The sequence below is a fragment of the Pantherophis guttatus genome, chromosome 5 (assembly GCF_059756535.1).
Source record: "Pantherophis guttatus breed Tessera chromosome 5, ASM5975653v1, whole genome shotgun sequence".
Lineage (NCBI taxonomy): Eukaryota > Metazoa > Chordata > Lepidosauria > Squamata > Colubridae > Pantherophis > Pantherophis guttatus.
The window spans coordinates 2244766-2271075 of record NC_142067.1 but is presented as its reverse complement, the minus strand read 5'-3'; the positions used below and the strand labels follow the sequence as shown (position 1 = coordinate 2271075).

At 43.5% G+C, this 26310-nt stretch overlaps 1 protein-coding gene across 2 annotated transcripts in view; it reads right to left on the bottom strand.

Annotated features, from left to right (window-relative positions):
- LOC117676464 (disintegrin and metalloproteinase domain-containing protein 21-like) overlaps positions 1-24491 on the bottom strand; it is a 40144-nt gene extending 15653 nt beyond the window's left edge. Inside the window, exons 1-14 of one of the 2 annotated variants that reach the window (XM_087895705.1) lie at positions 24353-24491; positions 22752-22837; positions 20986-21047; positions 19882-19960; positions 16989-17065; positions 15956-16154; positions 12973-13044; positions 10565-10737; positions 7621-7699; positions 5785-5942; positions 4316-4484; positions 3499-3564; positions 3078-3140; positions 126-194 (exon numbers count right to left, since the gene is read on the bottom strand). In XM_087895705.1, the coding sequence (XP_087751831.1) occupies positions 126-194; positions 3078-3140; positions 3499-3564; positions 4316-4484; positions 5785-5942; positions 7621-7699; positions 10565-10737; positions 12973-13044; positions 15956-16154; positions 16989-17065; positions 19882-19960; positions 20986-21047; positions 22752-22837; positions 24353-24443 (1443 nt within the window). In that variant the 5' untranslated portion in view covers positions 24444-24491. Of the gene's footprint in view, positions 1-125; positions 195-3077; positions 3141-3498; positions 3565-4315; positions 4485-5784; positions 5943-7620; positions 7700-10564; positions 10738-12972; positions 13045-15955; positions 16155-16988; positions 17066-19881; positions 19961-20985; positions 21048-22751; positions 22838-24352 lie in introns of those variants that run through there. The other variant, XM_087895704.1, reaches the window with a different exon arrangement.
- Positions 24492-26310: the final 1819 nt, after the last annotated feature.

The following is a 26310-nucleotide window of genomic DNA, read 5'->3' as shown; positions in this document are numbered from 1 at the left end:
CCAACGAGAGGGAGAGCCGCCTCATCGACCCCCACCCCACCCCACCCCCCCGTGCCCGATGCCACCCCCGAAAATCCCACCCCCTCCCTCACCCACCTCCGACGTTCAAGGAATTCGAAGCTTACAGCGGGCCCTTTGATTTTGGGGTATCTCTCGTTCATGAGTACAATTTCGATTGCCGAGGTGCCCTCTTCCTGTTAAAAGGGAGAGAAGGAAGAAATGCTTACAGGAGTGGCCAAAATTGTGGGAACCTTTTGGGAAAAGTGTGTATTTTCTAAAACTAGCTAATAACACCACTTTTTTTTTTTGCAGTAGTACCATAAAATTATGTATCAACGGAAAGATAATTGAATCGAGAATGTTAATGCAATAACTTTTAGGAAGGATTTGCTATTAGAATAGCCGTTGCAGTATAAAGAAGAAAAGTGAAACACGTAGAGAAAACGAGATCTACAAAAATGATCCCCATGTCAGTTAATTTTTTTTTTTTTTAATTTGATTTATATGCCGCCCTTCTCCGGAGACTCAGGGCGGCTTACAATGTGCTCAGCAATAGCCTTCATCCTTTTGTATATTTATACAAAGTCAGCTTATTGCCCCCACAAACTGGGTCCTCATTTCACCTACCTTAGAAAGGATGGAAGGCTGAGTCGACCTTGAGCCTTGGAGAGATTCGAACCAGCAGTAATTGCAGGCAGCTGGTCTTAATAAGCTTAATAACAGGGTGCCTTAAACCCCTGTACTACCAAGGCTCTAAGTTAATGCTTAGTTGGGTAACCTTTAGCATGAATGACGGCCTTACAACGTCTTCCCATGGAGTGAAAACCAAGTCTTTGAGTTCTGCAGCTGTTCTAATGGGAAACCAAGATGGAATGATGGCTTCGATTAACTGGGTGTCAGGTTTCGATATCGTCTTCAAATAAAATAAATTGCATTTCCAAACAGATAGTCTTTGAAGAAATCTTTCATTTTATTAAGCATAACAATCTGGCCCTGATCGTGGCGTAGCCAACTCTGGCTTCCTGACCCCAAACCCTCCCTTTCCGTTCCCCAAATCTCTGCGTCTCATTGGCCTTCTTCCAAATCACTCTCCCCATATCTATTACTTCAGCTCCCAGGAATGTCCCCCTCCCATCTCATCTCCTAGGGGATATTATCTTCAAGGAAAATAAGTAGGTGAAATGTCAAGCATCCTCTTGCCAGCTGCCCCCTCTTCTCCTCCTTATGTCAGCACTAGAGTAAATGCAGGTTGAAGTGCTGACACTGGGTTTGATTGCTGGGTCGCTTCTGACTAACCAGTTTTTTTTGTCGGCTCCATAGATTTTCAATTGGGTGAAGGTCTGGGCTATTCCAGCAGCGGAATTATCTTGAAACTCCCCCCAAAAAAGTGGTGTTATGAGCCATCAAACCTCAAAAATACACTTTTCCCAAAAGGTTTCCACAATTTTGGCCACTACTGTATATTGCCGGTTTTTTAAATATCCCCACCACAGAAATACGGCAGGCAGTCCTCGACTTACGACCACAATTGAGCCCAAAATTTCTGTTGCTAAGCGAGAGATTCATTAAGTGAGTTGTGCCCCGTTTTACAACTTTTTCTGGCCACAGTTGTAAAGTGAATCGTTGCCTTTTTAAAGTTAGTGACACGGTTGTTAAGCGAATCTGGCTTCCCCGCGGATTTTGCTTGCCAAAAGGGGGATCGCATGACCCCAGCCGGGATGCTGCGACCGTCATAAATACGAGTCAGTGGCCAAGCGTCTGAATTTTCATCATAAGACTACGGGGAACGCTGCAACGATCGTAAGTATGAAAAACGGCCATAAGTCACTTTTTTCCACCGCCGTTGCAACTTTGAACCGTCGCTAAATGAATGCTTGTAAGTTGTTTGCTACCTGTAGAGCTCAGCTAGCAAGAAACTTGAGAGTTTTGAGTCTTCTTCTGTCATACCAAGAGGAACCAAGATAAATCGATTTTCTGTGGAGGGTCCTAATCAGGAGATCTCTTCTGATCATCCATGGTCAGTGGTGAAATCTAAAATTTGTTACTACCGGTTCTGTGGGCGTGGCTTGGTAGGGGGGGGGGAAATGTGACTGGGTGGGCGTGGCCATTTTTTTTTTTACTTTTAAAACTATTTTTTCTACAACCTCTGAAGAGGTTGTAAAAAAATGCTTTCAAAAGGCTCTGACGATCCCAGCTGAGTTGCCTGATCATCAGAGGCATTTAAAAGAAAAAAAGTCTCTGCCGATCAGGCAACTCAGCTGGGATCGTCAGAGGCATTTAAAAGTTTTTTTCTTTTAAAAGCCTTTGACGATCCCAGCTGAGCCGCACGATCATCAGAGGCTTTTTTTTTTTACTTTTAAAAGCATTTTTTGGCCAAAGAGGTTGTAGAAAAAATGCTTTTAAAAGTAAAAAAAAAAAAAACCTCTGATGATTGTGCGGCTCAGCTGGGCAATGGGGGGCTGGGCAGGGATTTTTGCTACCGGTTCTCCGAACCACCCGCCTCCATCGCTACCGGATTGGGCGATCCGGTCCGAACCGGGAGCATTTCACCCCTGTCCATGGTCCTGTCTCCCCTTGAGGGGAAACCTCGCACGGTATCTTTTCTCTGGGAAGTTTGTCTGTTCGTAGCTTCTGCTTGAGATCACGCCTAGCTTGCCACAGAGGACAACATTCTGGGTGGAAGATACGTGTCTCACCATGTCTGGTGGACCTCCATCTCTTCACCTGTCCAGATCCATCTGTCCTTCATGATAGTCAACATCAGCCTTCAGAAGTTGTGAGTGCTTCAACACTGGAGTTTTTTTTTTTAAAATAAAAGATTGGACAACCGTTTGTCTGAAATGGTTATCTGGGCTCCCGCTTGAGTAAGGGGTTGGACTAGAAGACCTCCAAGGTCCCTTCCCATTCTGTGATTCTGTATTCTAAGAGCTCCGAATCTTATTAAGGCCTTGTAAATGATAGTCTTTACAAACCAAGTAAAGGCAGCCCTTTAAACAGTGGAAAACACCCAAAGCAACAACTTTTGCGTCAAAGAAACATTTTCTCCTTTTCACAATATTGATGGACCAAGAACTTACAGCTATGGTTTTAGGCTGTAGGTGATTAGGAAATGAAAAACGATCACGAAATTTTTGCATCCACTGTTTGGAAAAGAAAGAGAGAATTACAAAGATTTTGATGAATAGTTTTTTTTATTATTACATTAACATCATCTCTCTCTCTCTCTCTCTCTCTCTCTCTCTCTCTCTCTCACACACACACACACACACACACACACACACACACACACAATTTGGCTATTAAAGTCCTGACTGGATACCAAGCAAGCTGCAAACTTTACAATATCGGTAAGACTTTTTATAAAAGAGCATTTTCCACAATTGTACCCCGAACATTTATTTTTAAGTTAATTTTTCTCCTTGCAAGTAGTTAATTTGTCAAGCACAATAGATATCGTTCACTCTTCCTACCTCATCAAGTTTTATTTGATCCACTTACGTGAACTTGCCGCTGTTTTCCTCCTTGTTTCAGGAAGATGCTTTGGATCCAGGTTCCTTCTATGTCCTAAGAAAGAAAGAGAAACTTATTTATTTATTTATTTATTTATTTGTTTCCATTTCTATACCGCCCTTCTCCAAATAGGACTCAGGGCGGTGAACAGCCAAAGTAAAAAACAGAACATACAAAATTTAAAAACAGTTTAAAATAATTAAATATTTTGGCCGTAAATTAAAACAATCCAATTTAAAATCAATTTAAAAATTTAACTCAAGCCAGCTAACTTAACTCACCGTCTCCTGGTGATTGGGCCAAAGTCACCCAACCGGCTTTCGTGCCCTAAGGCAGGACTAGAACTCACAGTCTCCTGGTGATTGGGCCAAAGTCACCAGCCAGCTTTCATTGTTAAAGCAGGACTAGAACTCACCGTCTCCTGGTGATTGGCCCAGAGTCACCCAGCCAGCTTTCATTGCTAAAGCAGGACTAGAACTCACCGTCTCCTGGTGATTGGGCCAAAGTCACCCAGTTGGCTTTTATTTATTTGATTTCAGTTATGCTCTTAAATTGAGGACTACCTGCACATTTGGGTTGTTATTTTTTTTTAACCGCCTAAAAATTCAGTTATACATTTAATAAATAAATCATACAATACGATTTGGGCTCGGGATATTGTTGATGCCAGCAGGAAATGTCCAATTCAAAATAGGCCATGTAAAGTTAGCCTTGTTTATATAAGTGCGTTGTCTGAATGGACTTCCGGCTGATTTGGGAGGCGGGGAGGAAATCACGCGCTCGGCCAGGTGTCTGGATGTCTCACCTCCTCAACTCCGCAGTCGCACTCTTCATCCTCGTCATCAATGACGCCATTCCCACACACCTTCATGCTAAAGATCTGGGCAGGTTTGTCCAGCAAACAGGTTTTTCCCGGTTTTTGGATCACCTTCAAATATTCCAGGGTGCTGCAATTACTCAGCCTTGAACAGTTCCTGTAAGACAATAAATGATTATCCTGTCGTTACTGGTATTTGTACCTTATTTCTTGTGGTCACTTGTACCTTGTCTTCTATCCTATCTTATCCTATCCTATATTCTGTTCTATCCTATCCTATCCTATCCTATCCTATCCTATCCCTATATTCTGTTCTTTTCTATATTCTATTATTCTATTATTCTATTATTCTATTTTCTATTCTATTCTATTCTATTCTATTCTATTCTATTCTATTCTATTCTATTCTATTCTATTCTATTCTATTCTATTCTATTCTATTCTATTCTATTCTATTCTATTGTCCTTCTTCTCCATCCTTCTCTGTTCCCTTCCCTTCCCTTCCCTTCCCTTCCCTATCCTATCCTATCCTATCCTATCCTATCCTATCCTATCCCTATATTCTGTTCTTTTCTATATTCTATTATTCTATTCTATTCTATTCTATTCTATTCTATTCTATTCTATTCTATTCTATTCTATTCTATTGTCCTTCTTCTCCATCCTTCTCTGTTCCCTTCCCTTCCCTTCCCTTCCCTTCCCTTCCCTATCCTATCCTATCCTATCCTATCCTATCCTATCCTATCCTATCCTATCCTATCCTATCCTATCCTATCCCTATATTCTGTTCTTTTCTATATTCTATTATTCTATTATTCTATTCTATTCTATTCTATTCTATTCTATTCTATTCTATTCTATTCTATTCTATTCCAAATCCCAAATCCCAAATCCCAAATCCCAAATCCCAAATTATTTTTTAGATAGCATATAACAAATATACTGGTAATTAATAGATAACAGAACAGTTAACAGATTTAATAGAGTTGGGAGGGGTTTTGGGGGTCATCTAGTCCAACCCCACCCCCACCCAAGCAGGAGACCCTACACCATTTCTGACAGATGGCAGTTCAGTCTCTTCTTGAAAGCCTCCAGGGATGAAGCTCACACAACTTTTGAAGTTCTCGCCTTACAACCAGAAAAGGCAAGGGGGAAGCCAGGTTCACTTAAGGACCGCGCTACTCAGGACATCGGGGGAAGGATGCTGCAAAATCCCCATTCCCTCCCGATCAGCTGGGATTCGGGAGGCAGAGAATAGATGGGGGCAGGGCCAGTCAAAGGTGGTATTTGCCGGTTCTCTGAACTACTCAAAATTTCCGCTACCGGTTCGCCAGAACTGGTCGGAACCTGCTGAAACCCACCTCTGGGGGAAAGCTGTTTCGTAATTAAGGGGACCCCCACGGAGGCCCGAGAGAGAAAGGTGAAATAGTAAGAACGAGATGCCAGGGGCAACTTACGCCGGGCCCGAAGTCAGCATCAAACAGCTGCCAAAGACCGTACAGTTGCAGTCGCATTTTCGGGCTAAATTCGCATGTGCGTCATCGTGCGTGAAGCCCAGGGAATGTCCCAGCTGGTGGGCGATGGTTTCGGCATCAAATCGAGGGTTTTTACGTATCTGAGCACCGTGAGACAAGAGGACGGGAGGGGAATATGTTGGTCGACGCAGGGGGTCCTCGACTTACGACCACCATTGAGTCCCAAATTCCTGTTGTTCAGCGAGACGGTGGTGAAGTGAGTTTTGCCCCATTTTACGACTTTTCTTCCCACAGTTGTTAAGGGAATCGCTGCGCTTGTTAAGGGAATCACAAGGTCGAAAAAGGGGATCATGTGACTTGGGGACGCTGCAACCTGGCTTAACATAACATTTTTTAAAAAAACATTTTTAACTGGTTTGTCATTTTAAATTGGGGCCAAATTAACATGTATCCTTTTAATTGTTTTTAATGTTTGTATTGTATGTTTTTAGCTGGCTGTACACCGCCCTGAATCCCTCGGGAGAAGGTGCGGTATATAAATTCGAAATAAAATAAAAAATAAAATTAAAAACCGTCGTAAATATGACTCTGCCAAGCTTCTGAATTTTGATCACATGACTGTGGGGATGGTTGTAAGTGGGAAAAATGGTCTAAGTCGCTTTTTTTCCTGTGCCATTGTAACTTTAAACAATGGCACGGAAACAGTTCACTAAATGAACTGTTGTAAGTCGAGGACTACCTGTAAATTTAAATTTAAAGACCTGGAGACAAAAACATATGGAGAACGGTTGCAAGATTTGGGTTTGCTTGGTCCAGAGCAGTGTTTCTCAACCTTGGAAGCTTGAAGATGGGTGAACTTCAACTCCCAGAATCCCTCAGCCAGCGCTGGCTCAGGAATTCTGGGAGTTGAAGTCCACAGGTTGTAAAAGGGCCCCATTTGCCCACCCCTGCTCTAGAGAAAAGAAGGGCTAGGGGGGACATGACAGCAATACAGGTAGGCCTCCAGTTACGACCACAATTGAGCCCAAAATTTGTGTTGCTAAGTGAAATATTTGTTAAGTGAGTTTGCCCCGTTTTACAACTTTCCTTGCTGCGGATGTTCAGTGAGTCACTGCAGTTGTTCAGTTAGTAACACTGTCATTAAGTGAATCTGGCTTCCCCATTGACTTGGGCTTGTCAGACGGCCGCAAAAAGGGGATCACGTGACCCTGGGGCACGGCGACCGTCATAAATACGAGTCAGTGGCCAAGCGGTTGAATTTTGATCATGGGGGATGTTGAAATGGTTGTAAGTGTGAAAAATGGCCATAAGTCACTTTTTTCAGTGCCGTTGTAACTTTGAACTGTTCAATAAATGAACTGTTGTAAGTCGAGGACTAGCTGTCTTCCAGTATTTGAGAGGTTGCAACAAAGAGGAGGGGCTCAACTTATTTTCCAAAGCACCAGAAGGCAATAGTATACCATTTCAGACAAGTTGACTATCCAATCTCTTCTTAAAAGCCTCCAGTGGTGAAGCACCACAACTTCCGGTGGCAAGCTGTTCCACAGGTTAATTGTCCTCACTGTCAGGAAGTTTCTCCTTAATTCCAGGTTGCTTCTCTCCTTGATGAGTTTCCATCCGTCGCTTCTTGTCCTGCCTTCAGGGGCTTTGGAGAATAAGTTGACCCCCCCCTTCTTTGGGGAAGCCCCTCAAATATTGGAATATTGCTGTCATGTCACACAACCTTCATTCAAACTGCTCTGGCACCCACATTGATGGAAACAAGTACCGTTGAACCAAAGATGCAAAAGGAATCGGAGACGGAGAAACCCCCCCTACCTGGATGACGCTCACGGAGACATGAGAGGGATGGCAAAATCGTTCCCCCCACGAAAGTCCAGGAAGATCCCCGGTTGCCCTAAAACATCACAAAAAGGAGGATACGGTTTTTTCTTTCCCCCTGAGGGAAAATACAAAGAAAGAGGTTGGCGGTCGTGATTGTCAGAATATGAATGTTCATAGACTGGAATAGACATGGTAACAGGTCAGCCAATGGGGACTGTTTGGAAACTGAAACAGAGTATTTGTTTGTATGGGGCCATAAGAGACAGTTAGGAGCCTGGGCGTGGCTTAGACTTACTGAACTGTATATAAGAGTTGATCTGGCCTCTGTAAAACTTTGGTGCTTCTGTACAATATATACCTTCTGTATCAGGGGTGGGTTCTAAAATTTTTTACTACCGGTTCTGTGGGTGTGGCTTATTTGTGGGCGTGGCTTGGTGGGGGGGTAATGTGACTGGGTGGGCATGGCCAACTTTTTTTTTTTTTTTTACTTTTAAACGCATTTTTTCTACAACCTTAAGAGGTTGCAGAAAAAAAATGCTTTTAAAAGCCTGTGACAATCAGAAAACTCAGCTGGGATCGCCAGAGGCTTTTAAAGGTTTTTTTTTTTCCTACAGCCTCTTCGGCCGAAGAGGTCACAGAAAACATGCTTTTAGAAGCCTCTGACGATCTCAGCTGAGCCGCGCGATCATCAGAGGCTTTTTTTTTTACTTTTAAAAGCATTTTTTCGGCCGAACAGGTTGTAGAAAAAATGCTTTTAGAAGTAAAAAAAAAAAAAAAGCCTCTGATGAGATGGGCGGGGTAAGTGAGCGGCAACCGGGCCGGGGACTGGTTCGGGGGCGTGGCCAGCCAATGTTATTACCGGTTCTCCGAACTACTACAAATTTTTACTACCGGTTCGTGCGAACCGGTACGAATCGGGAGCAACCCACCACTGGTCTGTATCTCTCTACTCTGTAATGACTCGCTTCTATGAATATTGCTTCTGTGTTCCTGATATTGTACGCTGACGTCTGCTGTCCATTGGCAACTGACATAGTCTCGAAAGACTATGGTATTGTGCTCTGGAAAGAGGTCCTAAAAGAGCATCTGGTGTGACTAAACATCCTGTTGCGAACTGGTAGTAAAGGTAAGTAGAACCCACCCCTGTTGTGGGGGAATATTAATAAATTATATATATTAATAATATATTAATAAGGAGCCTGGATAGCTCAACAGACAGAAGCACTGTAATTTAACACCAGCTGCCTGCAATTACTGCAGGTTCAAATCTCACCAGGCTCAAGGTTGACTCAGCCTTCCATCCTTTCTAAGGTAGGTAAATTGAGGACCCAGTTTGTGGGGGCCATAAGCTGACTTTGTATGAATATACAAAAGTATGAAGGCTATTGCTTAACGCATTGTAAGCCGCCCTGAGTCTTCGGAGAAGGGCGGCATATAAATCAAATTAAAAAAAAAAAACCCCACTAAACCAGTGGTGAAATCCAATTTTTTTTACTAATTTTTTTTCTGTGGGCGTGGCTTGGTGGCCGTGGCAGGGGAAGGATACTGCAAAATCTCCATTCCCACCCCACTCTGGGGCCAGCCAGAGGTGGTATTTGCTGATTCTCTGAACTGCTCAAAATTTCTGCTACTGGTTCTCCAGAACCTGTCAGAACCTGCTGGATTTCACCCCTATCACAGTTAGTATGTGTGTGTGTGTGTGTGTGAGTGAGTGGGAGTGGGACAGCAGAGTGGTAAGCACCAGAAAAACTATCTCTGGAGTCACCTTTCCATCCACGATTGCCTCCTCCCCCTACTCTTTATCTTCTTATATCAATGTTATGAATATTGGCCTATTTCTTTATTTTATTTTATTTTTTATTGAATTTGTAAAAAATGAGGAGTGGGTGTTGGAGCACAGGATGAGATCTTTGGTTAAATAGCAATAGCACTTAGATTTATATCCCACTTTCCAGTGCTTTTCAGCCAGTGGTGAAATCCAATTTTTTTTTACTACCGGTTCTGTGGATGTGACTTGGTGGGCATGGTGTGGCTTGGTGGGTGTGGTTTGGTCGGCATGGCAGGGGAAGGATATTGCAAAATCTCCATTCCCTCCCCACTCCAGGAGAAGGATACTGCAAAATCCCCATTCCCTCCCCACTCCAGGAGAAGGATACTGCAAAATCCCCATTCTCTTCCAACTCAGGGGCCAGCCAGAGATGGTATTTGCCGGTTCTCCAAACTATTCAAAATTTCCGCGACCGGTTCTCCGAACTGCTCAAAATTTCTGCTACCGGTTCTCCAGAACCTGCTGGATTTCACCCCTGTTTTCAGCCCTCTCTAAGTGGTTTATAGAGTCAGCTTCATGCCCCCCAAAATCTGGGTCCTCCTTTTACCGACCTCGGAAAGATGGAAGTCTGAGTCAACCTTGAGCCAGTGAGATTTGAACTGCCAAACTTCTGGCAGCCGGCAGTCAGCAGAAGTAGCCTGCACTACTACACTCTAACCACTGCGCGACCACAGCTCTTAAAGTCAGGAATTGAGTAAACATTAATAATTTTTGCTAGAGATGCTATTCCACATTTGTTTGTTTGTTTGTTTATTGCACTTCTTAAATACATCCTTTCCCAAACCGTAGGGCTTTCCTACTCTGGGAAGGTGCAGACAGAGTCCAGGGCAGGTATGAGGAAATGTTGTGTTATACCATTGCAACAAATTTCTATTTGTTGCAGCTTCATTGCACAGGTAGTCCTCAAGTTACGACCGTAATGGAACCTGCCCATCACTGTCGTAACTTGTGATGGTGGCCTAGCAATAAAAATACAATAACAAAAAACAAAATAAAATAAACACGTGGGCATTGCTAATCCCCAAATCCCTTCCCCCCCCCCAAAATCAGGTAATGCTCATTCAAGCCCACCTGGTCATTTTTTCCCAAGGGAAGAGAGGGAATGCTTACGTCATTAAACCCGCGTGGTCGAAATGCTCGCGATGCCGAAGATTGTACCGGACGTACTTATAAAAAGCATTCAGGTTCGCCGACAGGTCGTGAGGATGGATGGTTATGTAGTTTTTGTCCGTCCAGATCTCCATGCCGACCAGATAAACGTGGAGGCCGAGCGGGAGGAAGATCTGAGGATGAGAAAAGAGAAAAAGGGGAAAAAAAAAACCCCACCGCTTTATAAAACCTTAGTAAGGCCACACCTGGAATGCTGCATGTTAGGATATGGTTTGAGCCTAACAAGTTGTCCAGGCAATATATGTGTTCTGTGACTTTAATATGAATATGTATTGTGTGACTTTAAAGTTTTACTGCTGATTCATTGTAATGCTGAGTCATGCTGTAATTAGATAATCACAGGTTGTGAATGTATTTAAGAAAGGTACTGTAATGTATTCAGTTTGATGATATGCTACCATTGTGTGAGGAGTTGCTTCCATTGTGCTATCATCGGTTGGATGGATCTGCTACCATCGTGGTTTGTGAACCAGAGTGAGTTTGTTATTCTAACCAACTACTGTTTGTGTGGTAAGAAGAGTTTTTGTATCGCTGGACTGATTTAACTGGCAAAGACTTGGATTGATTTAAAAGACTATGAGATTGTTTTTTCACTGTAAAGTAAACTTTTGATAAACCAGTTTGCACATCTCTTATTCATTGCTCTCAGCAACGTTTCTCTGTGCTCTACACTCTGCTGGTTGGTAACACAACAACAATATCCTTAACACTGCACCCAGGTTTTTTGCATCCACAAATTACAAAAAAGATGTTGAGACTTTGGAAAAAGTGCAAAGAAGAGCAACTAAGATGATTAAAGGACTGGAGGCTAAAAAAAAAAACGAAGAACGGTTGCAGGAATTGGGTTTGGCTAGTCTAGAGAAAATATCTCAGGGGCTGCCACAAAGAAGAGGAGGGGGTCAACCTATTCCCCAAAGCACCCGAAGGCAGGACAAGAAGCGACGACGGATGGAAACTCATCAAAGAGAGAAGCAACCTGGAATTGAGAAGAAACTTCCTAACAGTGAGGACAATTAACCAGTGGAACTACTTGCCTCCAGATGTTGCAGGTGCTTTATCACAGGAGGTTTTCGAGAAGAGACTCCACAGTCACTGGACAAAATTGATATAGGGCTGTGATGGCTAACCTTTTTGCCGTCGCGTGCCAAGAGCAGAGGGGAGCGTAGGGGCATCGCACGTGCACGCGCCCACATCCATAATTCAATGCCCCCACACGCCCTGCCCCCCATGCATGTGTGTGAGACCCCCCTGCACCCTGTTTTGGGCCTAGCAGGCCTACCTGAAGCCTCTGGAAGCTGGAAACGGCCCATTTCCCAACCTCCGGTGGGCCTGGTAGGCCTGTTTTTCGTCCTCCCCAGGTTCCAGAGGCTTTTCTGGAGGCTGGGGAGGGCGAAAACGGCCTCCCAGAGCCTCTGTGCAAGCCCTGTACTTACCTGGCATCCAAAACGGGCCGCATGGAGACTCCGGGGAGGGAAGGGGTGGTGTGGGCGGGGCCAGCCGAAAATCAGCTGGCCGGCGCGCGCATATGTGCTGGAGCTGAGTTAGGGCAACGGCTTGTGTGCCCGCGGATATGGCTCCGTGTGCCAACTGTGGCACGCATGCCATAGATTCGCCATCCCGGATATAGAGTCTCCTGTTGGAGCAGGGGGCTGGACTAGATAACCTCCAAAGTCCCTTCCAGCTGCATGCTGATTGACTGAATGCACAGGTACAACCTTGGCAGCATCCCCGTGGTTGCATGATCAAAATTCAGACGCTTGGCCACTGGTTCATATTTATGACGGTCACAGTGTCCGAAACGTCACATGATCCACTTTTGTGACCTCCCGTCAAGCAAAGTCAAGGGGGGAGCCAGATTTGCTTAACGACCGTGTGCCTAACTTAACAACTGCAATGCTTCACTTAACAACGATGGCAAGGAAGGTCGCAAAATGGGGCAAAACTCACTTAACAAATGTTTCACTTAGCAACCGACTCAGAGTTATGACGGTTGCAGTGTCCTGAGGTCACGGGTTCCCCTTTTGCGACCTTCTGACCAGCCCAGTCAATGGGGTAGCCAGATTCACGTAACAACCATGTGACTCATTTAACGACTGCAGTGATTCACTTAACAAATGTGGCAAGGAAACTCACTGAACCACTGTCCCACTTAGCAACCAGATTTTTGGGCTCAATTGGGGTCGTAACTCGAGGACTGCCTGTACTGATAGCGATAGGCGGCTTGGGTGCCATCCCGAAACATCTGGGGCATCCCTTGAACAACGTTGGCATTGATATAAATTCCCCACCGGTCAATTGCAAAAGGGGAACCTGCCTTCGATTTTAAGGGACGCAAAGCAACTACTCACTGTGTAAACGTGGAGCATCATGTGAAACACGACTGACACCAGAGCGGTTTCGTTGCCCCTGTAGAGGAGAAACTAGGGAGAACGAGAAGGAAAAGAACAGGCAGTTTAAGACCAAATATTTACACAGTGCATTCACGCTGTTCCCCGCAGGCGTTTGTGTCAGACGGTTAGGGAGTGGTTAGAGTGGCTTTTAATAAAATGAGATTATTGCATCTCGGATGGTGCTGAGTGGCGTTGGGAGATTGTGGCTGTTTTAATCGTGTGCTATGCCGACAGCAGTTTTGCTCAATCTTCACAGCTTGAAGACAATCCCCAGAATTCCCCAGCCGGCCTTGCGAATTGAAGTCCATCCATCTTCAAGTTGCCATGGTTGGGAAATTCTAGCCTAAAATTTCCTTTTAATCTATGCCAATTAGTGTACATTCGAAGTGACAGTAAAGGTATTCTTTCTATCTATCTATCTATCTATCTATCTATCTATCTATCTATCTATCTATCGATGCTGTCTCTCTACATACCTAGTATCCATCCATCCGTCCATCCATCCTCTATCTATCTATCTATCTATCTATCTATCTATCTATCTATCTATCTATCTATCTATCTATCTATCTATCCATCCATCCATCCATCCATCCATCCATCCATCCATCCATCCGTCCATATCTATCATCTATCTATCTATCTATCTATCTGTCTGTCTGTCTGTCTGTCTGTCTGTCTATCCATCCATCCATCCATCCATATCTATCTATCTATCTATCTATCTATCTATCTATCTATCTATCTATCTATGTCACTGCTGTGAGGTGGATGGTCGTATAACTCATTTAAATTAAAAAAAAAAAAAAACTAAAATTCCCTGCACATCTAAGAACTTGCATTTGAGTAGATTGTCCACAATTTAGTGGACTTAAGACCTGTTTCCATCCAGAACGTCTTCCAGACTCCACAACTGGGCCCCAATTCTTTTTTAAAAAGGAAGCTCTCAGGCTGCTCCCATCTTTTTATATTGCCATGATGTAAAAAAGATGTGGAGACTCTAGAAAAAGTGCAGAGAAGAGCAACAAAGAAGGTTAGGGGACTGGAGGCTGAGACATATGACGTGGCAGGAATTGGGTATGTCTCCTTTAATGAAAAAAAAAAAAAAGACTAGCGGGGGACACGATAGGAGTGAAGCAACCTGGAATTAAGGAGAAATTTCCAGACAGTGAGGACCTGGGGTGTCAAATTTGATTTCATTGAGGGCCACATCAGGGTTGTGTTTGACCTTGTGGGGGGCAGGGCGGGCATGGCCAGCTCGATGTCACTTGTGTTGGGGGCACCTGTGCTGGCTCAAGCATTCTGCCAGAGAAAAATGGGGTCCTGAGCTCCATTTTCGGCTGCGTCCGCATCCTGCAACCCTCTGCCAGCAAAAACAGAGCTCAGGAGGCCCTCCTGAGCTCCATTTTTGCTGGCAGAGGTACCGCGGGCCGGTCCTTTCCTGTTTCCAGGGCGGCCCCGCGAGCCCGATCTAAGCATCTCACGGGCCAAATCCGGGCCCCGGGCCTTGAGTTTGACACACCTGGTGAGGACAATTAACCAGTGGAACAACTTGCCTCCAGATGTTGTGAATGCTCCAACACTGGACGTTTTTAAGATGTTGGACAACCATTTGTCTGAAGTGGTGTATTATTGGTTCGATTTCGATTTATTGGTTCGATTTATATGCCGCCCTTCTCCGGAGACTCAGGGCGGCTCACAATGCGTTAAGCAATAGCCTTCATACTTTTGTATATACCTGCTTAGTGGGGCTTTCGCCCCCCCCCTAAGCGGTGTTCTTTTTTATACAAAGTCAGCTTATTGCCCCCACAATCCGGGTCCTCATTTTACCTCCCTCGGAAGGATGGAAGGCTGAGTCAACCTTGAGCCTGGTGAGATTTGAACTCGCAGTAATTGCAGGCAGCTGGTGCTACTTAACAGTGCTTTTAGTCTGCTGCGCCACCAAGGCTCTTGTAGGGTTTCCTGCCTAAGCAGGGGGCTGGACTAGAAGACCTCCAAGGTCCCTTCCAACTGTGCGATTCTGTAATTTCCAGATCTCCTATAAACTACAATGATCAGTGACAAACTTACCATGCTTTTGTCAACAACGGCATAATATTCTAGGTATCGGTTGCCCACCTGGTTCCGGTCACCTTGCTGGAATGAAACCAGTGGAAGTAGTTAGGCAGGGTTAATGATTGTAGTGGTAACCATCGGGGTGTCCACAGCCTTAAATACCTGGGACAGGTGCCAGGTGTATAAAATGTGATCGCATGACTGGGGGAGCAGCGACCATTGGGACTTCATATCTGGATCGTATGTAGCTTTTTCTGGAGTCTGCCGTAACTTCGAATGTTCGCTAAGCGACCAGTCATAAGTTGAAAGCAACTGGGAACCTAGAAGCGCTAAAGCAGTCTATCTCAACCTTGGCAACTTGAAGATGCTGGATGGGGAATTCTGGGAGTTGAAATCCACACCCCGTCAAGCAGTGGTGGGTTTCAACATTTTTTACTACCGGTTCTGTGGGCGTGGCTTGGTAGGCGTGGCTTGGTGGGCGTGGCAGGGGAAGGATACTGTAAAATCTCCATTCCCACCCCACTCCTGGGGGAAGGATACTGCAAAATCCCCATTTCCTCCCGATCAGCTGGGACTCGGGAGGCAGAGAATAGATGGGGGCGGGGCCAGTCATTATTTTTACTACCGGTTCTCCGAACTACTCAAAATTTCCGCTACCAGTTCTCCAGAACTGGTCAGAACCTGCTGAAACCCACCTCTGCCTTCAAGTTGTCAAAGCTGGAAGACAATGCTTAACAGTGCGTGTGTGCAACCCTGCCAGGCCGTTGTTTAAGCTGGCCTAGCTCGAAGGGCTGTCAGGAGTGATATTCTTAGGGAGGATAACTTTGCATTCCGCTCAACAAATCTCAGTTTTTCCAGTGGATTTCAGGCAGAGAAGCCCACTTACCTGTCTGGTGGACAGATCTGGATCTTCATCAGTCCTCACCGTTCTCATTTCTCTACCTGGCCCGTCGGCGCCATCTTGGGCGATTTCCGCGCAGGGTTCTCGCGCCTCCGGATCGCTCCGGTAAATCAAGTGTTGAAACGTAGAGGAATTTTCCACCGGCTGAATTTCGTAAGTTAAGGTGTCAAATTGTATATGTCCCCTAAAAGGGTGGGGGTGGGGGGGGGAGAGGGAAGGAAGATTTGGGGACAATGATTGTCAACCGCCCAGACTCAATCGCGGTTGGTTAAGGTTGAGTAAAATACAGGTAGTTCTTGACTTACAATATTTCATTTAGTAATCATTCAGAGTTACAATGTCGCTGAAAAAAGTGACTTATGAGCGTTTTTCGTACTTACGACCATTGTGGCATCCCCATGCTCACGTGATCGAAATTCACTTTTTTTTTTTAAAAAAAAAATTGATTTATATGCTGCCCTTCTCCGGAGACTCAGGGCGGCTTACAATGCGTTAAGCAATAGCCTTTCATACTTTTGTATATTTTATACAAAGTCAGCTTATTGCCCCCACAAACTGGGTCCTCATTTTACCTACCTTAGAAAGGATGGAAGGCTGAGTCAACCTTGAGCCTGGTGAGATTTGAACTCGCAGTAATTGCAGGCAGCTGGTGTTAATCACAGTGCTTTTATTCTGTTGAGCTATCCAGGCTCCTGGATTTGACCCCATCATTGACTTTGCTTGTCGGAAGGTCAGAAAAGGGGATCACGGGAACCCGGAATGCTGCAACCGTCATAAATATGAGTAAGTTGCCAAGCCTCTGAATTTTGATCACGTAACTGTGGGGAATCCTGCAATGGTCGTAAGTGTGAAAAACGGGTCCTTTTTTCAGGTCCTTTGTAACCTGGAACGGTCACTAAACAAACTGTTGTAAGTCAAGGACTACGGTACCTGTATGTGAAATCTGAACTGCCCTCAAGAAAATATGCGTTTACACCAAGGATTATGAGATGATGATGATGATGATGATGATGATTACCAAAGTCCGCTGCAAGTAGAGAGGATGACTTGAGAATCTGGGGCTCCTTCCACATAGCCACTGTAATAGCAATTGTCCTGTAAAAGAAAGGAGGGTGGGGAAGGGGAAACACACACCATATTTTCAGAAATAAATTCAGATAGAAAGAATTGGCTCAGCCGATAATATTTCCAAGACGAGATTCTTGAGTCATTCAACCGATTGTTGTGGCCCGTCAGCGGCCTGTGCAGTTAGTAGCTGATTCCGACAGTGAGGAGGCTGGTGTGGTGCTGCGCCAGCAGCCTGTGCAGCTGGCGCTCGAGTCGGACAGTGAGGAGGCTGGAGAAGATGTGGTGCCAGAGGCTGGGACTCAGCCAGGGCCTTCAGAACCTCCAGAAGCTCCCATAAGTGAAGAGGAAGAAGAGGAGGAGCCTCTTCTCGATGCACGGGTGCGCAGAGCTGCCAAAAGGCAGGAGTGGCTCCTCAGAAGGAGGTCTCCTCGAGAGTAAGGCTTGGGGCTAATTGGCCACTCCCTTAGCCTATTTAAGGAGGAACGCCGACTGAAGCAATTTGCAGGGAACAACTTTAGTTCACTCTCCTTCGTGTCTGGATTCTCTGCAAATTGCTTCTGGGCTTTCTGCCAATCATAGTAAGATTGTGATTACTTTATCTCTGGTTTCTTGTAGGCAGTTAAGAAAGTTTATTAATAGCCTTTGTTTGAAAAAGACTGAATTATTTTAGTAAATTAAGTTCTGTGTTCTTTGGGGTCCGTAGCTGGGGCAGAACACCGATGGAACAGAAGTTGCTTTCGGAAGTTGTGGGAGCTTCATCCCTGGAGGCTTTCAAGAAGAGACTGGACTGCCATCTGCCAGAAAGGGTGTAGGGCCGTGATGGCAAACCTATAGTACGGGTGCCAGAGTTGGTACGCAGAGCCCTCTCTGTGGGCACACGCACCGTTGCCAGCTGCTCTTCTGGTTTCCAGTGCGCACATGCGCGCCAGCCAGCTGGTCTTCATGGGTGCTGGAACACTGGAAAACAGCCTGAAAACGGCCTGAAAAACATCCAGAAATAGCCAAAAAACCAGGCTGCTTTTCAGTCTGTTTTCCAGCCTTTTGGGGGGCCATTTTCAGGCCGTTTTCAGGGCCAAAAACAGCCTTAAAAAACAGCCTGAAAACAGCCAAAAAGGCCCAAAAAACTGGTATGTGTGCGCCAGACAGCTGGTCTTTGGGTTTCCAGCGCTCCGGCATGCACACACGAACGCACATGCAGGTGTGATCCGGTTTGGGCACTCGGTGCCGAAAAGGTTCGCCATCACTGGTGTAAGGGTCTCCTGCTGGGGTGGGGTTGGACTAGATGACCTCCAGGGTCCCTTCCAACTCTGTTCATCTGTAAACAATCATTCCATTTGGAAGGATCAAATTTGTATATGCAGCTGTGAGGAAAAATAGCCTTGGACTTTTGCCACCTCTAACTTACTTATATAACCCCCAAAAATCTGACTTGGGTTTGGCTAGTCTAAAGAAAAGACGGACTAGAGGGGACAAATAGCAGCCTTCCAGTATTTGAGGGGCTGCCCCAAAGAAGAGGAGGGAGGGAGTCAAGCTATTCTCCAAAGCCCCTGAAGGCAGGACAAGAAACAACGGATGGAAATTAACCAAGGACAGAAGCAACCTGGAACTAAGGAGAAACTTCCTGACAGTGAGAACGATTAACCTGTGGAACTGCTTGCCACCAGAAGTTGTGGGTGCTTCATCACTGGAGATTTTGTTGTGGCTCCGTTACCTGAGCCTGTGTCATCGGCAGGAGAGGACTCCGAGAGTGAAGGAGAGGAGTTGGCAAGGTCTCCCTCTCCAGGACCCTCCTCTCTGGCAATGCCTTCGGTGTCTGCTGAAGGGCAAGAGATAGGGCCGGGGCCAAGCACGTCCACGCAGCCACAGATGGACGGTGATGAGGGTAATGAGTCTTGGCTGGATCCACGCCAGCGTCGCAGAGATAAGCGTGCGCAACAGAAGAAAAGGCGTGCCCGAGATTAGGCTGAGTCACTGGACCACACCCCACAGGGTATAAAAGGGAGCGTGGTGGCCAGTCAAACCTTGTGACGAACAAAGCTGAAAGCTTCCACGCCATTCTGCATTGCCGGACTTTTGGCTATAGACTTTGCTGGATTATCTCTGGACTTGATTGACTCCGTAATTATTGAGCTGTTTCTTTTGATGTACCAGAAGTGGGGAGAAGTTATCTCTCCTCTTTGTAAATAATAAACTCTTGGCAGGCAGCCACTAGGTTGTTGCCAAGTTCTGTTATCATAAGGAAAAGGTTTTTGCCGGCTGGTTTGGTCTTTAACTCCTGAACGTCTGTTGGTGTGTGTGTGTGTGTGTGTGTGTGTGGTTGGGGACGGAACAGATTTTCAAGAAGAGACTGGATAGTCGCTTGTCTGAAACGGCATACCAACGTTTTGATTGGAGCACAGAAATGTGCAAGAAGACTGACAACATTTCTCTTGGCGGCCGTTCGAAGTTACACGGCACTGAAAAAAAGGGACTTATGACCGTTTTTCACACTTTGCAACATCCGCATGGTCACTTGATTAAAATCCAGACGCTTGGCCACTGTCGCAGTGTCCCGGGATCCCATGATCCCTTTTTGTGACCTTCTGATGAGCAAAGTAATCAACGGGGAAGCCAGATTCACTTCACAACCGTGTGACTTATTTAACGACTGCGGTGATTCGCTTAACGAACGTGGCAAGGGAAGTCGTAAAACGGGGCAAAATCACTAAACAAATTTCTCAGTTGGCAACATAAATTTGGGGCTCCCATTATGGTCGTAGGTTGAGAACTACCTGCACTAGACTTATGGACCATAAATGGCACCACCAATAAGATTACTGTGCATTGTCATGCATAAAATTTACCTGGACATATGGATATTCTGCAACCAGCTCTCCCTTCACATTGTAAGTATAAATCGGCATATTTTCCAGGGCAAAGAATCTGAAAATGTAAAAAACAAAAAGGAATTGAGCAGGGATGGGCCCCTTATAAGAAACATATTACATAGCAAGGCAAGCTAAGATAGAAAGAATATTGTTTTTTTTTTAAGTTTTTTATTTTGAATACATTAAAACAAGACACAAACACACAACATTTATATACATATCACTTTTTCCTACAGCTCTTTCGAAGTGATCCTTTCTTGCTATTTACATCTATTTACACATATTTTAACTTTGCCTTATTCAACAATTATTTTCCATCTTTATTTCGTCCCCATTGTACCTTGATCTTCAACATTTTTATTCCTCTCTCTCCTTTATTCCTCTTTCTCATTTTTCCTATTCTCCAACCATTCATACCATCTACACCACACTTTGTAATATTCTGTAGAAAGAATATTGTTTTGGATGAGGAGGAATGATTAAAAAAAACCAATCCAAAATATTCAAAGAGAAATAGAGAGTAATTGCAGATGTGAGAAGTCCATTATAAAAAACATTTTAAGTAGCAATTGCCAGTTAGAAAAGAAAAAGACTTGGCTACCTCCACAGACATTTGCGCCTGGAAGTTGATTGATTGGTTGCATCACTTACTGTAAATTGAGGATGGTTGTCTTTTTAAGGTTGCTTGCTTTAATTTTATTATTTTTCTGGTAACGATTCCATGCTGCCCGGCGTCAGCGAATGAGATTGGCAGCCATGTGCATCTTTAAACAAATTAAATAAATCACCGGAGGCATCACTGGAGAAGAGAGTGGTCAGCCATTTGTCTGAAATGGAGTAGGGTTTCCTGCCTGAGCAGTGGGCTAGACTAGATGACCTTCAAGATCCCCTCCAGTCCTACCATTCTATGTATTATCCATTTTCCACTTATGGTTATTGATGAGATTTTTTAAAAAAAAACGTTTGTTTTTATGTTTTATGACATAAACCACTGGGAGTTGCTTTTTTTAAATCTAGAAGGAGATAAACGCAATGAATCAGTTACTCCACACGATCCATTAGAAGGAAGTAGTCACTTACTGCTGTTTCAGGTGCACAATTCTGAATTGTCCTTCCACTTTAATCATGTAACTCAAATGCGCCTGAAATTAGATGGACAAAATGCAGAACGGTTCATTCATATTTTTTATCCTCCCGTTCTTCTCTCCCAGGCCGCTGCAAATAATGATTCATCATTCATGTACAAATTAAACAAACAAATTTAACCCATGGAATTTGAGACTAAAGAAATTTCCATGAATTCTGAATTCTCTTCTCTTCTCTTCTCTTCTCTTCTCTTCTCTTCTCTTCTCTTCTCTTCTCTTCTCTACTCTACTCTACTCTACTCTACTCTACTCTACTCTACTCTATTCTATTCTATTCTATTCTATTCTATTCTATTCTATTATCTACTCTACTCTACTCTACTCTACTCTACTCTATTCTATTCTATTCTATTCTATTCTCTACTCTACTCTACTCTACTCTACTCTACTCTATTCTATTCTATTCTATTATCTACTCTACTCTACTCTACTCTACTCTACTCTACTCTACTCTACTCTACTCTACTCTACTCTATTCTATTCTATTCTATTCTATTCTATTCTATTCTATTCTATTCTATTCTAACGAGACAGATGCAGACTTCAGAGGATAATTAGAACTGCAGAAAAAATTGTTATTACCAACCTGCCTTCCATTGAGGACCTGCACACTGCACGAGTCAAAAAGAGGACTGGGAAAATAACTACAGACCCCTCGCATCCTGGACATAAACTGTTTCTACTCATACCCTCAAAACGACGCTATGGAGCACTGCACACCAGAACAACTATACACAAGGACAGTTTTTTCCTGAACACCATCACTCTGCAAATAACAAATAATTCCCTCAACACTGTCAAACTATTCACTAAGTCTGCACTACTATTACTATTAATCCTCTCATCTTCTCATCGTTCCCACCACCCATCTCCTTCCACTTATGACTAACTTTGTTGCTGGATCCTTACAATTTATATCGATATTGTTTCCTGATTGCTTATTTGTACCCTATGACTATCATTAAGTGTTGTCCCTTATGATTCTTGACGAACGTATCTTTTCTTTTATGTACACTGAGAGCCTATGCACCAAGACAAATTCCTTGTGTGTCCAATCACACTTGGCCAATAAAGAATTCTATTCTATTCTATTCTATTCTATTCTATTCTATTCTATTCTAGTCTAGTCTAGTCTAGTCTAGTCTAGTCTAGTCTAGTCTAGTCTAGTCTAGTCTAGTCTAATTCTGAATCCTATCCTATCCTATCCTAAAATAAATAAAATAAAAAAAATAAATAAAATAAATAAAATAAATAAACAAAACAAAATTTTAATGAAGACCTAAACTAAATAGGAATTTTCATTTACCTGTGCTCCAAGGGTTCTCAATCACCCATTTCCCCACATTTTTGGATTTTTAGAAGTGGGGGCGTGTTCTGAAGAAACCAAATCCTGTCTAACCATCTTTTGACCGGAACGCAAGAGGATTGCTTTGCATATCACAGCAAAACATAAACCATGGTTTATAAATGGCAGTAGCTAAGATCTTCCAAGACCAATAAGAACGAAGAACGGTCTGTGAAGCTGGTGATCTTTGCAAACCTCGAATGTGATCCATTCATTTCTTGGTTTTGGCTGAACTGAGTATACACGAACGCAGCCATTGTGGCTTGATTGTTACGGATAAAGGTTTATGTGCAAATCAGGCAGAGAGGGGCAGGATGACGTGCGCAGGAACGGTTTTGAATCCGAACGAAACTTACTTTGCTGTTGTAAAGAGAGCGCGTTTCCAGCTGCAGGGGCTCTATGACTTCTGAAAAAAGGTATGTCGAAGACGTGGGGACAAAACCTTTAAAGAAATGCAGAGAAAAGAAAAGTAATATTTGCAGGATTGGCATGGTTTTGACGGTAGGACTGGGGCTCTGAGTAGCAACTCAGGGGGTTGAGGGGCTGATTTTATTTATTTATTTATTATTTATTTATTTTGTTTGTCAAGGACGTATTTGGTAATAAGTATAAGCATGGGTTGGATACATAAAATAGGTAGAAATAGAAGAAACATTAGGACAGGGACGGTAGGCACACTGGTGCTCTTATGCACGCCCCTATAAATGCCTTATTTTACTGTAACAGAGAGAGTCGGAAGTCAATGCTTCTTTTCCTTTTCTTTTTTTTCCCTAACGGTAACAGAGTTGGAAGGGACCTTGGGGGTCATCCAGTCCAACCCCCTGCTCACGCAGGAGACTTGTACTAGGGATTCGAACCAGCGAACGGCCGACCTTTCTGATCGACAAGCTCAGTGTCTTAGCCACCGAGCCACCTCATCAACCACCTAATGATGGTGTAAGAAAACCTTATCCCCACCCCGAAATTATTTAATGTCTTTTAAACTGTTTTTTAAATTTTATATGTTATGTTTTATCTCGGCTGTTCACCGCCCTGAGTCCTGTTGGAGAAGGGCGGTATAAAAATCAAATCAAATCAAATCAAATCAAATCAAATCAAATCAAATCAAATCAAATCAAATCAAATCAATAAATAAATAAATCCTGTCCATCTCTTAGTTCCGGTTTCAGCATTGTTTTTAAAACTTTCATCTGTGTAGTTCTGATATTTTAATATTTTAATGGTTTTTCTACCTTATAGAATCACAGAGCTGGAAGAAGGGACCTTGGAGGTCTTCTAGTCCAACCCCCTGCTCAAGCAAAAACCCCTAGACCAGTGATGGCTAACCTTCTTCCCCTGCCACGCCCACCTAGCCACACCCACCAAGCCACGCCCACAGAACCGGTAGTAAAAAAAATTGGATTTCACCACTGCCCTAGTCCTTCTTTTCATTAAACTAGACATCCCCAGTTCCTGTTTTATAGGTAGCCCTTGACTTAAAATCGGTTGTTTAGTCACGAAAGCTACAACAGCCATGAAAAAAAGTGACTTATGACTGGTTTTCACACTTACAACCGTCGCAGCATCCTCATGGGGACGTGATCAAAAATCGGATGTTTGGCTACTGTCTCATATTTATGACGGTGGCAGTGACACCTGGTCCCCTTTTTGCAAATTTCTGACTAGCCAAGTCCATGGGTGAAGTTGGATTCACTTAACAACGGTGTTGCTCACTTAGCAATTTCAGTGATTCACTTAACAACGGTGGCCAGAGAGATCGTAAAAATGGGGGCAAAACTCACTTCGCAACATAAACGGTGGACTCAATTGAGGTCGTAATTTGAGGACAACCTGTACAATGGATTGGAGCATTTACACATATGGAGTTGGCATGCGTGTGATTTAAACACACATGTGCAGCCCCCTGGGGGGGGTAAACTGACATGGGGGGGTTGTTTCTCCCACTCTTTGCACCCACCAGGACTGAGGAAGAGGAGGAGCAGCAGCAAGACCCCCAAACGTGGCACCTCCAGCCTCCACCAAGGAAAGAGCTGCTCCCTCTCCGCCATTTTGCTGAAGCCCCTCCCTCCTCACGGTTCCAACTGTCACCTGCCCTGAAGCCCCACCCCTTGGGTATAAAGCCCCGCCTCCTCAGATTCCAAGTTTCAATGGCCACTCAGGACCAAACCGTCCTCCTTCTGGATCCACCCTACTGCTCTCCGATTGGCTCCTTAACTCAGCCCCGCCTCCTTCATGTTTTTGAGAAGCAGTCTCTACCCCATGTCCCGCCTTCCTCATGCCCCACCCCTTCAGCTGCCAATCAAGTCCAAGCCCCACCTCTCCCCAGGCTTCCAATGAAAGCAGCTTGCATCTCCCAGTAGACAGGAAAGCAGGCGGAGCTGCAGAGGCTTCTGGGTAATTTTAGTCCACAGGTCCTGCCCTTCCTACCTCACAGGGTTGTTGTGAAGGCAAAATTAGGAGAAATAACCAGGAAGCTGCCTTGAGCTCTGAAAGAGAAGAACAGAGATAAGAGCTAATAATAGCTCTTATAATATAATAATAATGATAATATAATTATAATAATATATAATAATATAAATATACAGTATTATAATAATAGGATAATCAGGATGGTGGGGATTATTATTATTGTTTAAAAATTGGCCATTAAAATGCATAGTGCAATTTCAAAAGCATGCTAAGGAAGGTTGTATTTTTCATAGAAATCAGAAAATGTTTTGATTCTTTGATACAATTTTGCTAAAATTGTATTTTCTGTTTCTATTGTACGTTGGGCAGAGTCAGTTCGGAATTAGGCAGTGCCTAAACTGAATAAACTATTGTACATTAATTATAATTTATTCCTAATTCCCAGGCTTGGTTTGTGGATAAAACTGGAGAAGGGTTTTACTTAATTATTCTATTTGCACAATGGCAAAATTTATTTGCTTACTTAATCTATTTGCATATTGCCAAATTTACTTGCTCGCTTATTCCATTTGCATATTCCCAATTTATTTGCTTACTTATTTTATTTGCATATTGACAAATTTATTTGCTTATTTATTCTATTTGCATGTTGTCAGATCAGGTGATTAGAGACAGCCAGGACGTAAATTTCACAAACATTAAATAAACTCAGGGAGCCACTAACTAGAGCAGCACACAAATAATATACTATTAATAAATAAAAACTGAAAAAAATGACAAACAGGAAAAAAAAACAGTATCTCTAGAAAAAAGATCAAAGGGAATGCAGAATCTTTTGTTGATTGGCAGAAAGCACATAATCAGAAAATAAACAAATAAGCACTAATAAAATTAATTGAAATCTGCACAGCAGGAATGTTTAAAATCAAAACTATAAACAGAATAGTTTTTTTTTTTTTTTTGATTTGTATACCGCCCTACTCCCGAAGGACTCAGGGCGGTGAACAGCCAAGCAATAAAATACATAAATACACAAAATTTAAAACCAGATAAAATCAAATTAAATCATTTTGACCCAGACAGATTAAAACACCCCAATAATTTAAAAACAGATTAAAATTTACATATTAAAAGAGGGAGGAGATTAGGCCAAGCCCACTTGATGGAATAAAAAAGTCTAGTAATAATAGATAACACAACCAAATACCAGTAGCGTAATAGTACTAATGACGTAGTAGTAATGTAGTAGTATTATAATAATACTAACACAATTGATAATAATATGGAAAGAAGGTAACAACTTAGATGTAGTAGTAATAATGATGATGATATGGAAAAAATAGATAACACACACAAAAATTTCAGGGCGACAATAGGACACAGTACTGTAATTAAACTGATTTCTTTTTAAAAAAAATCAACAGTTTATTATAGTGTACACCACATATTCTAGGGCAGTGGTTCTCATATGATGCACAGATTTCAAATCCCAGAATTTCCCAGCCA